At 40.1% G+C, this 16,972-nt stretch overlaps 1 protein-coding gene across 1 annotated transcript in view; it reads right to left on the bottom strand.

Annotated features, from left to right (window-relative positions):
- The window catches only part of tmem132e (transmembrane protein 132E), a 601,125-nt gene extending 584,719 nt beyond the window's left edge, over positions 1–16,406 (bottom strand). Inside the window, exon 1 of the mRNA XM_072243258.1 lies at positions 15,598–16,406. Coding sequence (XP_072099359.1) covers positions 15,598–15,655 — 58 coding nt within the window. The 5' untranslated portion in view covers positions 15,656–16,406. The remainder of the gene's footprint in view (positions 1–15,597) is intronic.
- Positions 16,407–16,972: the final 566 nt, after the last annotated feature.

The raw sequence follows: 16,972 nt of genomic DNA, 5'->3' as shown, positions 1-16,972 counted from the left end.
CCGGCCAGTGTGAGGTCACGTGATGACATGTTCTCAATAGGTATATAACTGGAAACCCTGCAGTTACGCAGTCAATTCGTTGTTTAATTCATCAGTTACTCCGTTATGCTGTGTATTCATCTCATGACGCAGTTTCGTTTTAAAGTGGAGCTTCACTTTCTACTGTAAGGTAAAATCGTTGTGCCGGCAGTTTCATCAATCGCTGCCAGCTTTGTTTGGGGTACCTTTGATTTACCTTCACAGCCTAGTATTGGAGAGTGAAGATCTTACTAAAGTACAGGAACCCAAAGGATTGAGTAAAGTTGGTGTCGTTTGGCGGTTTCATAAAGGATTGACCTGATAGAATCTTCGTTCAGAAAGTGGCCTGCATCTGAGATAACCCCTGTAATATCAGGAAGGTTTTTGCAGTGATCATTCGCCAGGAAAAAGTCAGTTCCTTTAAGCCGTTTTATTTCCTTCGTCGTGAATCCTTTGGAGAATCAGCAGTAATGTCACATCTTCAAAGAAATCCATTTCCAGAGAGGTCTCTCCTTATTGACTGTGTAAATCACTTAGACTTTCAAATTTACCACTTTCAGGACTGTGTTCGAATTTACCACTTTAAGAACTGTTCCACATTTGCTGTATAGCAGTTAACTTCCGGTTAAGTTAGTCGGTTGAATACTTTCTGCTATTGTTGAGCAGAGTTTAATAAATGTTTATGTTTGTTTTTTTAAACCTGACTCCAATTCTAAATTCATTGTTGCTGGTCACGTGACAGTTCACACCAGTTTACTCTGCTACAGAAGATTTATACTAATACACCTTAATTTTGGAAGGGGAAAAAAAAATTCATAAATGTACACAATTTACTCAGGAGCATTGGATCATAATATCTGGAAAGCACCTATTATTTATTAAATCTATAAAATCTAAGTAATTCCAGTATTGTCACTTTTATTTTTGTTCCTGTGAAATGAAATTACTTTTCAGATTCAAATTTATTTTGCAGATTATAAATGGACACTGGTAATTAAGAGTGCCTGAAATTTAATTATTTGCATATACATGACTATTAAATTACTACAGTGTTAAAATGTGATAGCAGAAATATTATTACAATGCATAATACTTCATTGGAAAACTGCAAACTGAAGTACTCATTTTGAAATTTGAAAGCAGGACAGGCTGCAAAATTACTGGAATCTAAGAAACCAAAGAAACTAATTTGTCAGAACACAATTGCAAAGTGTCTCTTTTGCCCTTTCCTCACCTCTGCTATATTTACTGCTTTGTGAAAGCCACATAAAAACTACATTCCCTATTCTTCCTCTACTACCTAATTAAAGTTATTGAAGACTAAACACTATTTAAACACTAGGAGGATAAAATGGCATTTTATACAGTATGCTATTTGGGTGCTTCAGGTACCAAAATACAGAGCTGCTGCAAACTGTGCTGAATGCTAGAACAGTGAAGGCTCAATTACATTCAGATAATGTCCTGTAATGAGATGGTAGATCATGTCAATTTAATACCCAATCTACCACTATGGAAGTTTAATATTCCACCTTACATCTTCTCTGGCTATTTGATTGATGCTGTAGTCTTTAGTGCTTTCCATTATTTCAGTTGCAATGGACCTACTGAAGATCATGGGCATGGGGGGGGGGGGGTGAAAAAAGAAGAGGCAGAGGCTGTCGGTAGAAAGGGTTCTCTCAGAAGGAAGCCAGCATCCATCTAACTGTTCAAAAAAACTGTTTCGCCTGATCTTAGTGAGGAACAGCATACAAGGAAACAAAAAAGAAACACTGCCTTGTTTTAACTGCAGTTCCTCATTCTCTCCTTTCTCTAATGGGGTACCATTTCCTACATTTCAATCTCCAGAAACTAATCTCATATTCTTCTTTCTGTGTCAATTGCCTGTGCCAATTTAAACTGCATTGGCATTTAGCAGCCCATTTAACCAGCTGATCAAATTTCCCTTCAATTCTTGATAATTGTTTTAAATTCCAGGAGATAGATAGAAAAGCTACATATGAATGAAATAAAACAAATATCTTGTAAATTTTGAGAAAAAGCTTATTACCTGAAATTACTAAATTCAAAACCCCAAGGGTTCGAATCTCTCCATTCTGCACCCCATCACAATTATTTTCTCTGCAAATGCTTTTCTTCTAAATTGTCCCATTCTGCTGAGAATCACTGATCTGAAACACATTCTCAGTTCATTGATACTGTCAAACCAAATCCTTCCCCCACCCCCAAAGATTTCCAGCATCTGCAGTTGATGGAAATTGCACAAGTTCAGCCTTCGTACAACTTTCACTAACATTTTATGTCCCTTTTCTTTCTTTTTTGACACAAACTGAATTTACTTTACTTTCCAAGTTAAGATCCTTCCTCTCCACTTCCTTTATTGCATTCTTTTACATCAAGGTCAAATTAGAACCAAATCTCTAATAGTTATCAGAATATATTCATTTATTTCTATGCTATACATGCTATTAATTCATCCATATTGTTACAAATACAAAGCAGTGTGCATGTGGCAAAATCTGCAAGAACAATCGCAGCTTGAAGATCCAACAAGCGAGGATGAAATGTCTGGCGGGAGCAGGAGCAGCACAACACGCGAGTGTCCAACCAGGTGAGACGAAGATGCCAGGTCCAGAGTCACCCATAGTGCCCGGAACATCCAAGTGTTGCAAACTAATCCCTCTAACATCAAGTCTAACAGGAGGCGGATCAAATGGCCTGCAGCTAACATGATTTCACTGTGGAAGCAGTTTAATGAAGATGTCAACCAAATTCTGGAGGCAACAGCGAAGGGAGGGGTCGATAGGAAGCTACAAGCCATGACAACCCAGTGGAGGTTGGTTGTAGCGGATTCACAGCCCGTTCCTTAGCTAGAGCCTTCTGCAATTTGGGCATCGAGGGAGAGAGGAAGAGGAGAGCCATCCGCAGTACCACCGATATGGCAGAGAGGGCCTCAAGATGGCTGTGGCTCAAAACAGGGGTGCCATGGAGTCATAAGTGGCTAGCCATCTGGACACAAGCTGGGGTCTGATTAGCCCCGGCTGGGTCACCTGGAGAAGGGTGCATGATGTTGAAAGACCCGAAACACCCGATGATTCCATAAACATCACTGAAGATGTGTCTAGAGGCATTAGTAGATGTATGTACACAGTGGGTATAGAGATAGCAACTTCAATTATTCCTTTATGTAATTATTTTCTTACAGAAAAATTGCATCTATGTTTGAATTCATTAGCCCTTCCACAGTCTAAATATTATCCATTTGATACCTTACACTTTAGATTTAACTTTTTAAACATCCACACAGAATTCCACTAACACCAGGCCCTCCCCCAAAACCCCTGCCCCTCCCTCACCAACAAATCAGAAGGCCTGCTTACACCCTTAGCTATTTGACTTGCTATGACACTGGCCCCAGTTTAATTCAGGTGTAACCTGTCACGAAGGAGAAGCTCCCTCCTTTCTCAGAAGATACAACATTTCTGCCACACCAACATCAATTCACTCATCTTTACTGACTCAGGTAGTAATAAGCACACTTCCAGTCTGTGACCCTGTTTCTTTTTTTAAAATAATATTAAGACAGTAGCTGTTTACATCACTTCAGTAGAAATGCTTTTATCAGCTGTTGCTGGTCCTCACATGGACTACAATAACCTCATCGTTTCCCTCCACGTTCCTCCCAACTTTGAGATGCTCTTACATTTGATTCTCACAGGGTAGAAATGTAATGATTCAGCACATGATTCAGCAGGTAATCTTTTTTCATATACTCCTCAAACTAACCAGGACCCCAGTTCTAGCCACAGGTAGACAGGGAAGTGAAGCCAATCAAACATGAGAAAGATGCTGGTGGTAAAGGCAGCTTTTGGATTCATTAGTCATATGGAAGTTGGGATGGTATTTTGCCGTTGTACAAGATGCTGACAAATCTATTTGGCATATTGTGTTCAGTTTTGGTCATCCAGCTAGGAAAGATACCATTAAGCAGTAAAGAATGCAGAGAAGATTTACAAGGATGCTGCTGGAACTTGAGGGACTGAGTTGTGGAGAGACATTGAAACTTTATTCAACAGAGCATAAGAGAACGAGGGGACCTTATAAATATGTATAAAATCAGGAGGGACACAAAGTCAATACACACACAATCTGCCACCTAAGGTTAGGAAATGAATGACTAAAGGACAGAGTTAGACCAGGGGTTCCCAACCTTCTGATGCCGTGGACCAATACCATTAAGAGATTGGGAACCCCTGATTTAGTATGGGGGGGGGGGGAATATTTAATAGGAACACAAGGCAACATTTTTACCCCCAGATTGGCCCAAATATGGAATAAGCTGCCAGTTGAAGTGGTTGAGGCAAGTACATAACATTTAAAAGACAGTTGGACAGGCAGACAGATAAAGGTTTAGAAGGAAATAGGCCTACATTAGACATGCAACAGTTGAGCTGAAGGGCCTGCTTTCACATGGAATGGCTCTGACACTCCTTGAAACTTAATGAGTATAATGGAAAATTTATGGTAGTATAGTGTAACATAACAAAAAATGTATTATAAAACTGTTCAGGCAAAGAAATATAATAAGTAATATGGAACACAAGCCAGTTCAGTAAAATCTCAAATATGTCAATTTAAGAGTTTTATTATAGAGCCTTAACTAATCTATACCCTATTACCACATTTGTTGTTTATCCTCTAACTGAAAGAGCTCCAAATGCTAGTGCTGCACTTTATCCAGGTGTTTTTTTTTAAAAAGACAAAGATGGCCACTATTTAGCCCTGGAACTCTATGCTAGCTATCAACATGTTCCCATTATTTTGATTTTCCCAATGAACTATTCTTTCACATCCATCAATTCATCCAGACTCACCTACCATCCTTCCCCTAATCCTCAACACACAAATAGTCCATTTACAATAGCCAATTAACCCTCATCACAGGAAGCCAGAGCACAAGAAAAATCCACATAATATGCACATTCCATTCAGAATCATAGAGCATGAAAAAGGTCCTATACATATCCATGCTGACTAAAGTGCATATTCAAGCTAATCGCATTTCCCAATGTTTGGCCCCAATTCTTTAAACTTGTCATTAATATCCCAGTCCACATATTTAAATCTACCAAACATAACTGGCCAAAGCACTTCCCCTAACATCTTGTTCCATATATCTACCACCTGTTAAGTAAAAAAAATAGGTAGTATATAAATGGAACATACCACCTCTAACTTTAAAACTGGCCTTCTAGTTTTCAATTCCCCACCATGGATAATAAAAACACTTACCTATGCCCCAATGAATAAATGCCATTCCTGTCTGAAGTCTCCCTAAAACTCATTCCTTAAGTCCTGGCAACATCCTTGTAAACTTTTCCTGCACTCTTTCCTGTTTTACTACAGCCTTTCTATAACAGGGAGCCAAAACTGAACACAATATTCTATAGCCTCAGCAACACCTTGCACAAATGAAACATAATCTCCAAATTAAACTCTATGTGAAACTCCTCAGCCCACCTACCCAGATTATTGTAATCCTGTTGCAATTCTTACTACACTTCACCATTTATGTCAGTGATTCACTTGATCCTAGCAGCTGAATTTGACCCAAGCCACCTTCTTTTCTTGACCAGTTACAAAATTCCTTGACGTGCAGGATTCTCAACTCCCAGCAGCTTTGCCTTTTAGCTTGAGGAGCATGTAGTCCTTGAACTCTTGGCATCCTACTTTTATAAACCCACTTGCCAAAGGTGCTTATACCCACAAACTTAGCCCAATCAAGCTTCTGTCTAATACGTCAAAATTCAACTTGCTCCATTTCAAAACTCAAAGGTAACGTCCAGATCCGTTCCCTTCCACAACTATATTTAAACTAACAGAACTATGGTCACTGGTCCCAAAGTGCTCTCCCACTGTGACCTCAATTACTTGTCTATTTCCCCAAGAGTAGATTAAGCTCTGTCTGGATGCATGTATTCTTCCACTTTAATATTATGGCACTTTAAGGAAAGTTAAACTTTACAAAAGTGACAATGCTTATTTTTTTAAAAGAACTCCCTCAATTACATTGTGATGATACACTACCCCCTGTGAAATAAAATTATGACCTCCAAGATGTGTGAGGAAATCCACGTCTCTCACCAATTTTTAGAAGCGCAACATAGAAATTACCTGATCTGAATACATCAGTTTGGTATGGCAACTGCTCAGCCCAAGATCACAAAAAATTGCGGATTTGTGAAAGTATCCTAATCCATCATGAAAACCGGCTTACCCTCCATTGTCTTTGTCTACACTTCCCACTGCTTTACAAAGAGCAGCCAACAAAATCAAGACCCTTTCCACCCCAATCATTCTCTTCCTGCCCCTCACCCACTGTGTTCAGTAAAAGATAAAAAAGTCTGACAACACATACTGCCTGGCTCAAGGACAGCTTCTATTGTACTTAGAAGATTCTTGAACAGACCCATTATAGCTAAAGATGAAATCTTGATTTTTCAGTCTAATTCATCATGGCCCTTGCACTGCATTTGTCTAACTACAGTACGCTTTGTGTAACTCCAATATTATATTCTGCATTGTTTTTTCCTTCTCTTACACTACCTTCATGTGCTTGCTGTACCTTCATCAGGACTTCACCTAAGCCCGAAATATCCACTGTTGATTCATTTCCACAGATGCTGCCTGGTCAGAGTTTCTCCAGCATATTGTTTGTGTTACTCTGAATTTCTAACACCTGCAGAATCTTGTGTTTAGAAATTATACATTTCTTTTAAACAAGAAAACTAAAGCAAAGAAAAAAATCTATCTTAGAACAAAATAGTTAAAAATGTGTTGCTAAATTGTAGTGATTTGGGTTTTACTAGCTGGTAAGAAACAAATATCTGAAGGAAAGCAGCTGTTTTTGAACCTATGATGTGACTTCAGACTTCTGTACTTCTTGCCCAGTGGAAGCTATGAGAAAATGACATTACCCAGATTGGGGGGTGGGGGGTGGGGGGTGGGGATTTTGATGACAGATATTGCCTTCTTGAGGGCAGGACACCTGTAAATACTATCAATGGTGGAAGGTGATGCACCTGTGATATACTGAGCAAGTCCACTGCACTCTGCAGTTTCTTGCATTCCTGCACATTCAAAATGCTATGAAAGACCATGATGCAATGAGTATGGATACTTTCAACAGCATATCTGTAGAAGTTCATCAGAATGGTTGATGATAAGCCAAGCCTCCTTAACCTCCTAAGGAAGTAAAAATGCTAGTGTGCTTTCCTTATGATCACATCTAAGTGCTGGACCCAGGACATGTCATTCTATATGTTAACACCCAGGAATTTAAAGCTGCTAATTTTCTCCACCAATGATTCGCTAATGAAAACTGGCACATATTCTCCCCCTTCCCTTCCTAAAATCAACAATTAACTCTTTAGTTTTGCTGACATTGAGCAAGAGTTTGTTTTTTGGATTACCACTCAACCAGGTAACTTCTTTCATTCCAGTAAACTGGACTTATTGCCAGCTGTGATTTGCCCAATAGTGGTACTGTCAGTGAATTCAAAGGTAGCATATGATTAGCCACACAATCATGGATGTACAAAGAGCAGGGGCCGAAGCATGCAGCCTTGAAGTGCACCTTTGTTGATTGTCAGTGAGAAGATGTTACCAATCCTCACTGAAGTCTTCCAATGAGCAAGTATTCAGTTGCAGACGGAGATAGAGGCCCAGGTCTAAAAGCTTGATGATTATTGTTGGGATTATTGTTGAGTTGAAGTCAATAAACAGCAGCCTGACATGTTGTCCAGGTGGCCCAGAACAGAGTGAAGAGCCAGATAAAATGCACCTGCTGTTGACCCATCATGGCTGTAGACAAATTGTAGCAGATACAGGTCATCTATGAGAAATGAGTTCATTAGTGCCGTAACCAACTTCCTAAGGCCTTTCATTACAGTTGATGTCAGTGCCACGGGATGACAGTCTTTGAGGCAGGTCACCAAGATCTGCTTGGGCACTGCTACAATAGATGCCTCTTTGAAATAAATGGCAACATCAGACAAGGTTGAATATGTCCGTTAATACTCTAGCCCGTGGGTCCACACTGATCTTTAGTACTCAGCCAGATATTTCATCTGGACCACATACTTTCTGTGGATTCTTCCTCTAAAGATTCCTGGACATCAGTCTCAGAGACAGATTACAGGGTCAGGGCATTGGGGACTTATGTGGTTGTGTCATAGTTACCATATCAAGTGTGCAAAAAAGGCAGTGAGCTAACCAAGGAGTGAAGTTTGTTGCCTCGTATGATACTTGACTTCACTTTATCTGAAGTTATATTGTGCAAGCCCTGCCACAGCGATCGAGCATCTATGTTTGATACTAATTTAGTATGAAATTGTCTCTGTGTCCATAATCGCCTTCAGAGGTCATGCCTGGACTTCCTGTATAATTCTGAGGCACTAGTCCTAAACGCCACAAACCTGGCCCTCAGCTAATTATGAATCACCTGGTTCATCCATGGCTTCTGGTTAGGGAAAACTCAAAGTTCTGTGGGTAAACAGTAACCCATGCATGTCCTGATGAAGTCAGTGAAGATTGTGCCATATTCATTTAGCTCTGCTTACAAGTTCCCAAGCACATTTCAGTCAACTGACTCAAAGCAATTCCAGATCTGCTCCTCTGCTTCTATCAATTCTTCATAATCCTCTTCAATCTCTGTGTACACAGGCAGAAACAAAACAACCATGCGTCATATTTATCCAGATGCAGGTGAAGGATGGAGCAGTAGGAGATTCTGATTGCATTATATCATGGTAAATTGTCATACATAATGCTCTATTAGTGCATTGCATAGAAACACTAATTGATAAAAATGCCAAGACACAGAATAGAAAGCCACGGTCAGTTCCTATGCCATGTTCAGCTACATGACATCAGCAACATAGGGGGGTGCCAAGATGCACTTTGCTTCTCTGAGCCAAAGGCCAGTTTATTCATCCACCCTTCAGACTGCTCTCATACACATAGGCTACAAGAACTTGATACCTGATGGATAGGTCCAAGGATTGAGTTTCTTAAATGCTTCCTGCAGAAACCTATTTCCATCTCACTTATACTTATTCTCCCCGCCTCCACCACCCTTTTGGCAAGACAAATCTAAGTGTTATAGACAATAGGTGCAGGAGTAGGCCAGTCGGCCCTTCGAGCCAGCACCGCCATTCACTGTGATCATGGCTGATCATCCACAATCAGTACCCCGTTCCTGCCTTCTCCCTAATGTCCCTTGACTCCGTTATCATTAAGAGCCCTATCTAACTCTTTCTTGAAAGCATCCAGAGAATTGGCCTCCACTGCCTCCTGAGACAGAGCATTCCACAGATCCACAACTCTCTGGGTGAAAAAGTAATGAATGCCTCTTGTAACAACGTGCCCAAGCAACCTTCAAGTAACTTCTTGATGCAGAGCCTGAACATCAGATTCCAGTTCATTAACTCTGAGGTGAAGTTCCTCTAACTTCAGACATTTACTGAAGATGTGCTTACATGCATCCTAAAACTCCCATGTACTACAGCTGCATTTCCAAACCAGCCATACCAGTCTTAAATGATTTAAGCTATTTACATGTAAGAATTCTTACAGGCACACATGCAAGAAACAAAACTAACTTTATGTGTATTGTACAAGACTTTAATTAAAACATACATGATTATGGTTAGTGTTTTAAAATATTAGAGGTTAAAACATCGTGTTTTAAAATACTGAAACACTGCTATGTATTCATAAAATATATACAGGTAGCTTATTTAGTTTTAATATTAGTGCCAAATAACTGAAAATCAGGCCAGCTAAGAGTATTTCCTGATTCCACTGAAAGAGGTTACAACTATCAATCTATGAAGGCACAATGGATCAATGCACTGTGGAAAGTCCCGAAGCTGCTGGTTAAGCAAGGTCCTACTTGCCCAGATAGGTTTAAAGAATGCCAAGGCATTATTCTGATGCAGTGCCAGAGGATAGTGCCCAGTGTGTGGACCAGTACTTAGCCCTCATTCAACACTATTATACAAAATGCCTCTCAGTCATGGTTGTCAAACAAGCTGAAGAAAAATTAGTTGTACTTCCTGCATTACATAGTCCAACTTCAAAAAGTACTTAACTGGTTGTAATATACTCTTTAATGTCCTGAAAAGGGACATGAAAGATGCAATCAAAAAGCAAAGCATACAAAATGGAGGAACACAGCAAAATGCAAGTCTCTTCAGAAATTTTAGCTAGATTACCATCCTAACCCATGCCCATCTGTACTGGTCTTTCCACCTAATCACTTTCTCCTGTACAACCTTGTTCTTTATCTACTGACAGGCATCCAATCGATTGACTCAAGGAAAATATATAAAACTTAAACATTTTACTACTCTCAAATATGATTTCCTACCTTCATCCATAAAACTAAATGAGATCTAGGAAGTAATTTCTTTTCTTGCCAAATATATCTAAGCAAAAGGTTCAAACCATGCCTGACCAATTTTCACAATTCAAAGCTAGATCAAAAACAAGAGTAATGCTGAAGACCATAAAACATATCAGCCAATTTTGCTGTAGGAAATAGCAAATATAAAACTTCAAGTAATATTCGCAGTTTTTAAATTTACTAATCTATTGTGAAAGATGGCAATTAAAACATATATTCTAATTCTATAGATGACAAATTTAACCATTTCATTGTATAGAACACTTTACTGAGGAAGGCAGAAGATTTACTTTTAAATGAAGAACTGCAAACATACCCCTTAAAAAGGTTTTTACTTTAAAAAATTTTGTCCACATGGCATTTTTGTAAATGAGGTGACAACAATCCACAGAATTTTTTTTTTAAATGAGTGCAAATGTCATTTTCCATTCTAAAATGGAAGACTTCATGCAAACTCAATACAGACACCAAAAAAATTAGTTGCATGCAGTCTTGCAAATATTCTACAGTTTGGAGATTGAAGCACAATTACTCAGTACACACTACATAACTTTGAGGACAAGTGTCACAGAATAATTTCCTTTCATTTCAAACAAGATTTGTAAAAAGTTACATATTAGGTTGGACATTTCCCTTCTGACTATCATACATAAATACGTGAGCAGAAATGAGTAATAATATTTACACATTGGATGAGTGATTGTGAGCTATAGCTCTGGTTTAGCAACATTAGAATTAAGTAAACCCATTAGATCACAAATCATTAAGAATAATGAGAATATTCCCTAAAAAGATAAACATCCAACTGCTCTCTTTGGGAATGTGATGATTTAAATGGTGACTTTTCAATAAAGACCATCATTGCTAACACTCAGTGATCTACAAATCAAATTAAAATTACTTCAGACAGAATTATGTTAACACAAAACAATTAATAAATATCAAATAACTATTCCAATATGATGGGTCATAGATTTGGAAATAACATCTTCATATTGGTCAAAGGAAGAAGATAGATATGGAAATTTCAAGCATTTTCTATGGATAACTAGAGAACTGACAAACTAGAGAAAACTACCAGTATTCTTTTTGTATGGAAAGTGACATGAAACAAGGAAGATGAAACAATTAACTTTTTAAAAAAAGGGTTAACCTAAAATATGCCTAATGGCAACTAATTTAAAATGTTTATTGTAATCCTTAACAATGCTGTTACTTTTACTCATATTAAACAATAATGTCTGGTTTGGAACTCCTGACAGCCTGAAAAGGTTGCTGATGGCAATTGCTTCATAAACAATCATTGAGATTTATTTTTCATGGACGAAACTGAACATCTCCTCCAGATGCACACCACGTTACAAATTCTGGTATGATACAGTCAACTCTCAAATGCTTGTTTCCAAATTGTTAAGTGTCTGTTGTGATAGCCCTTCACTTCATTGGATGTACTATGAAGTAAGAGTGCATCAAAAACCCACCAATTAGGTCTTACAAGAGGCAGCCTTTGGCAATAGATTTGTTTGTTTCATGATTTGAAAAATAAGTATGAGAAAATTCATAATTAAGACAAATACATTTCCATTATTACATTATTTGATTTCTGATACATTTCACACTAGTTATGAATTAGATATGAATACAGTGAAGGCTATTACCCAGATTTTGCAGTAATGTGGCATTAAAATGAGCACAAGGCATTAAATGCCAACCCAAAGTCTAAATTGTTTAAACACACTGACAACAGAATGACCAAATAACTGCAAAGAAAGATAAACAGCATCTGGAACCCAAGTAACTAGGGCAAATAACTGTACATAATCTATTTAGTGAATCAGACCGGAGTACTGAAGAAAATAATGTAATTAGAAAGGTTGTAGTCAAAGCAAGTCAGGCAAAGTAGAAGAGGTTGTAACAAAAAGAATAAATGATGTCATTTTAAACCTCCAACAGTACCAGCATGACTGCAACAATACTACACAGCTAATGTTAAATTTTCAATACCAGAAAGGTTGTTTGACAATATCTTAACACCTAGCTACATGATCAATACAATATTTTGACAGAAATGGGCAAGACCTCTTGCCAACAAATGCATTTTCTATGTATCTTCGAGTATTCACATCAATGTGTTTCACTGGTAAGGAAGATAGCAAGATGGCTGAACACAAATATTGTAACAATGACAAACTTTTGTAAATTAATTTAAGCACTTATTTTTTGCTAACCTGATTTTACATACAATTTTGAAAATAACATGTACAATTTTCTTTATTTTACAACAAATTCTAGCCTTAGTTTCTAATAGATCAGTAATACCTGCAAAAGCCACCTGATAATAAAAGCCTTCCAATTGCAAGAGATTTTAAATGGGCTGTCTCAAAAACTGGAGATGATGACTCAATTTACAACACCTCCACATCAGTTTCCTATCAACAAAAATAAAGCATTTATTCAATGTACTGTCCATTTTTTAAATGTCCATACAAATACACAGATCTCAAAATAATTTGCCTATGAACAGTACTAAGAACAGTTTTCACCTTAAATGGTGTGTTACATAGATTTCAAAACTTTCTAATTACAGGACATCACCACAGTAGTTGTCCTTATCTGTCGACAGAAACTTTAATAATACTAATAGCAACTTTCATTTACATATCACCTTTAAAAGTGAAACATCTGAAAACCTCTGACACATGGATGGGCAAACAAGTATATTGATATTATACTAGAACTAGCAATCAACATTTTGGTCCAAGAGATGGGTATCAAATAGCATATTAAGAGTGAGGGAAGAATGATGCTTTGGATGTTTTCAGGTTGGGGAAATGAAATTTCAAAGCTCAGGCCTTGGTAGGTAGAAGCACACAACTATCAATAGTGGAGTGAATAAATTTGCCTATCAATAAGGCAAAAGTAAACAATTGCAGACACTGAGAGGAAGACTGTTGAAAGGGATAGAGGGGTAAAAAACAAGATGAGAATTAAGCAATTGGAGTCTTTCAACCTAGATCCATCATAAGCAAACAAGCTGAGAGTGGAAATTTGTGAATACCAAGAGGAATATGACACTGGCTAAGAAACAGGCACAAATGGTTTGAATGACATCAAGTTGACAGAAATGTGCTCCTGTAATTGGGTTTAGTGTCACCAACAGCTGATACAGTATTATGCTTCTTCAGTGGACAAACAGACTGAACCGGTCGGGCAGTGTGGAAAAAAGATGAAAATGATAGTTACAGGGCAATTCGTGAACCATATGAACAAATATGCTGCCACAAAAGAGGGAGGGTGTTCTTTAGTTTAAAAAAAAATTAAGTAGTGGACGAGTTTCATGGGAATACAGGAGACAAAAACACTTGGGAAAGGTTCAAGTCTGGGACCAGGACTGAATGTGGTGGAGGAGGGGAAAGTGGGGTTAGTCACTTCGAAATTTGAAATGGTGGGGTTGGAGTGAGGAAAGTGCCTGAGGCAGAAGCTTCCAAACTTTCCATTTCAAATGCAAGAAACAGAAACGAATTAATATAGTGTCTAATACATTTACTTACTACACAATGTTTTCTAATGTGATTCTAAGCAGATATAAATCGCACAGTTGCCTGTAAAGAAAGTTTGCCATTTGTGAACACAATTACAATCAAAAGGGTAAACTGATAATTATTGATCATCTGCGTCTTGCGCAAAAGTAGCATTTCCCAGGCTGCCCAGAATGCTCATGTGCTCACTTTTTGTAGCGACTCTATGGTGCAGTTTCTGTAAGAGAGCATGCAACGCCCCGCCTGGGTACGGAATGAACTGTCTTTTTGCCTCTGTATCATTTACATAATCCTTATATATCGATCTCCAGCATACTTCAACCACCAGCTGCCTCCCGGCAAAACTCAACTTGTGCGGTCAATTTCAAAATGAGAGAATAATCCAAAACAAAATCTCATACTTTAGAGCGACTGATTTCATAACAGCCACAAATACATGTTTAACCTAATAGCCTCAAAATGAGGAAATCCCGACATTTAATACACTCTAGAGAATAGCAGAACCAAGAAACCAGGTTGGATTTCTGATAGCGCACAGATTTTACCGTCACTTTTTACAAGGAGACGAACGATAGCTTATTGATCCGAGATTTGCAAAAAAAAACTTTAAAGCCATCGAAAGCGAACGCAGCCACAATAAAACTACCAAGTAGCTTAATTTAAATACATCTAAAATGTCCATCTAGATGAAAAGGATAAAAAGATAGAGCAACGGCAGACGGAAGTGTATGTAATACGTTCCAACAGGAAAGGAGATGGACAGTCAGAATGGGTGAGAAAGTGGGAAGGGACAGATCCAGGAGAGACGACACACATTAGGGAAAATGAAAAATGTTGCCGTCAGTACAGCGAGGATGTGCCGTCCATACGAATGTTAGACCGGATATGTCAGAGAGAGTTAAAGCAAAGCAAATGAAATCTAATCAGCTAAAGCTTAGGAACTGCCGTCATTCAACAAAAATATTGTCGTTAACCATTCCACGATCAGCAAAAAAAAGCAGTGCATTTTAATTAGAGAACGATTGATCAGGGCAATCTTTCGAAAAGTGAAAATAATTCAATAAAAAGCAATAATGGAAGGGCAGTGGGAAGCGGCGAGAATGAAGAACATGGAAGAATTGGTAAATGATGTTATGTTATGCCACCGCAAAAGAAAAACATGGCAAGCAAGTCGGAGCCGGCGCGCGTTATTTGATGAGCGTCTACAATAACAAACATCAAAGAGTAATGAATCCTACGGTACTCTGGACCTTTAGAAGAGGCGGGGGGGGGGGGGATAAAATCACCGCACAGCCGAAATCTGTGCTCACGTGTACTAGACAACATTAATAAACTAGAAGAACTCTGTCCCAGCGACGAGGCAGCCGGTCGGGCTCCGGGGCCGGGTGTGGAAGCGCAGCCCCGGCCCAGGGACAGGGACAGGGACAGGCACCTGCCATCGCCTGCTGAGACACACGCCAACACCAACAGACACCGCTTTTAATAACATCTTTATCTCTAAAGCAATGGTTTGTTTTAGCATCCACCCCCACATACATACACACATTGCTGATATTTACTCTTTTCACTCACCGTTTGCGACCGCGAGGAGGACGAAAGCCACGGTCCCACAGAAGACTGTGATGCACATGTTGACTTTTTTTTATTCTCAGCCACCTCTTCTCTCAGAACTGGCTGGCACGCACAACAGTTGCAGTCGCCTTTATTTTTTTTACAAAAGGCACACGTGTTGGAAGTTTTATGTCGCCGCTGTCATTTTTCTTCCCCCACCCCACCCCCTTTAGACCCCGTGGCGGCTGCTGCCGGCAAGTGTTTTTCCCTTTTATTTCCCCTCTTGATCCGGGCGGGGTGAAAACGGGAAGGAGGGGTGGTAAGAGGAAAGGTAGGGGAGAAGAGTCCGTTGCGAGCGCGAGCGCTTTCAATCGCGGGGACCCCCGCCCCCCCTCCCACGCGCGGGGGGTAGCGCGAGAGCCGGGCGCGCTGCTTCCACAGCCGCCTCGCGGGGCCGCCGATCCGCACGCCCCAGTGCCCACGGCAGCGGAGCGAGCGGCCGATTCCGCGGCAGCTGACCCCCGCCCCCCTCAACAAATCCGGACCTCGCCGCCTTTCAGCAGCATCATCATCATTACTATTATTATTATTTGAAGCGAGGAAACCGCGGCCGCTCGTCACCCGAGTCCGGCAGCAGCCAGGCGGCGCGGGGCGAGTTCTCCGGGTGCCACGGGACCCCCCCCAACCCGCCGCTAAGCAGCGGCAGCGCGGGACCGCCGCCACCACGCGCAGCAAGAGCTTGCCCGCAGTCCCAGCAGCTCGGAAGGGCGCGGGAGCCCCCCAGCTCCCGCACGCGGAAGTTTTCTCTCACAGCGGACAGGCAGCCGCGAGTTTGCCAGCCTTTTGCTTAGCGAGGTAAGGTGCAGGTAGCCCACCCCGACCACCCCACCACGCCCTACAGCGGTCTCCAATCCTCGGGGAAGTTAACAGCGAGAGGCGACGCCGAGATTCCACCGCGCCCGGTGTAACTGTGCCTGTGCATAGAGTTCCCTGTTAAAACAGCGCCGCCGACTCATTGCAACTTCGCAGCTCTCACTCCGGTACGCGTCCCGCTATTGCAAATTCCGCGACGGCCGCCAGCTGAAAACAACTGAATGAAACTCCCACCGCATCACGTGGGCTGCAGCCGCGGATACTGTCACATGGAGAAAGGGATGGAGCTTGTAACCGTGTTTTATCCGATTTCTCCAGAAATGCATTAACTTAATTAGAGATATAGAGCAAAGATAAAATCTTCAGCTTAAAAAAATACATGTTGCGGCGAATACTCTGGAATGTAAAAAATGCCACAATCCAACATTCAGCATCAGTTTAAGAGTGCGGTGCAGTATAACAACTTCTTGAATGCTAACTGCTGCGTTTTCTTCGTTCCTCGTGGTAGGAGCAAAACACATTA

This window comes from Mobula birostris, chromosome 25 (genome assembly GCF_030028105.1).
Source record: "Mobula birostris isolate sMobBir1 chromosome 25, sMobBir1.hap1, whole genome shotgun sequence".
Lineage (NCBI taxonomy): Eukaryota > Metazoa > Chordata > Chondrichthyes > Myliobatiformes > Myliobatidae > Mobula > Mobula birostris.
The sequence above is the reverse complement of the archived record's forward strand: the minus strand, read 5'-3'. Positions and strand labels throughout refer to the sequence as shown.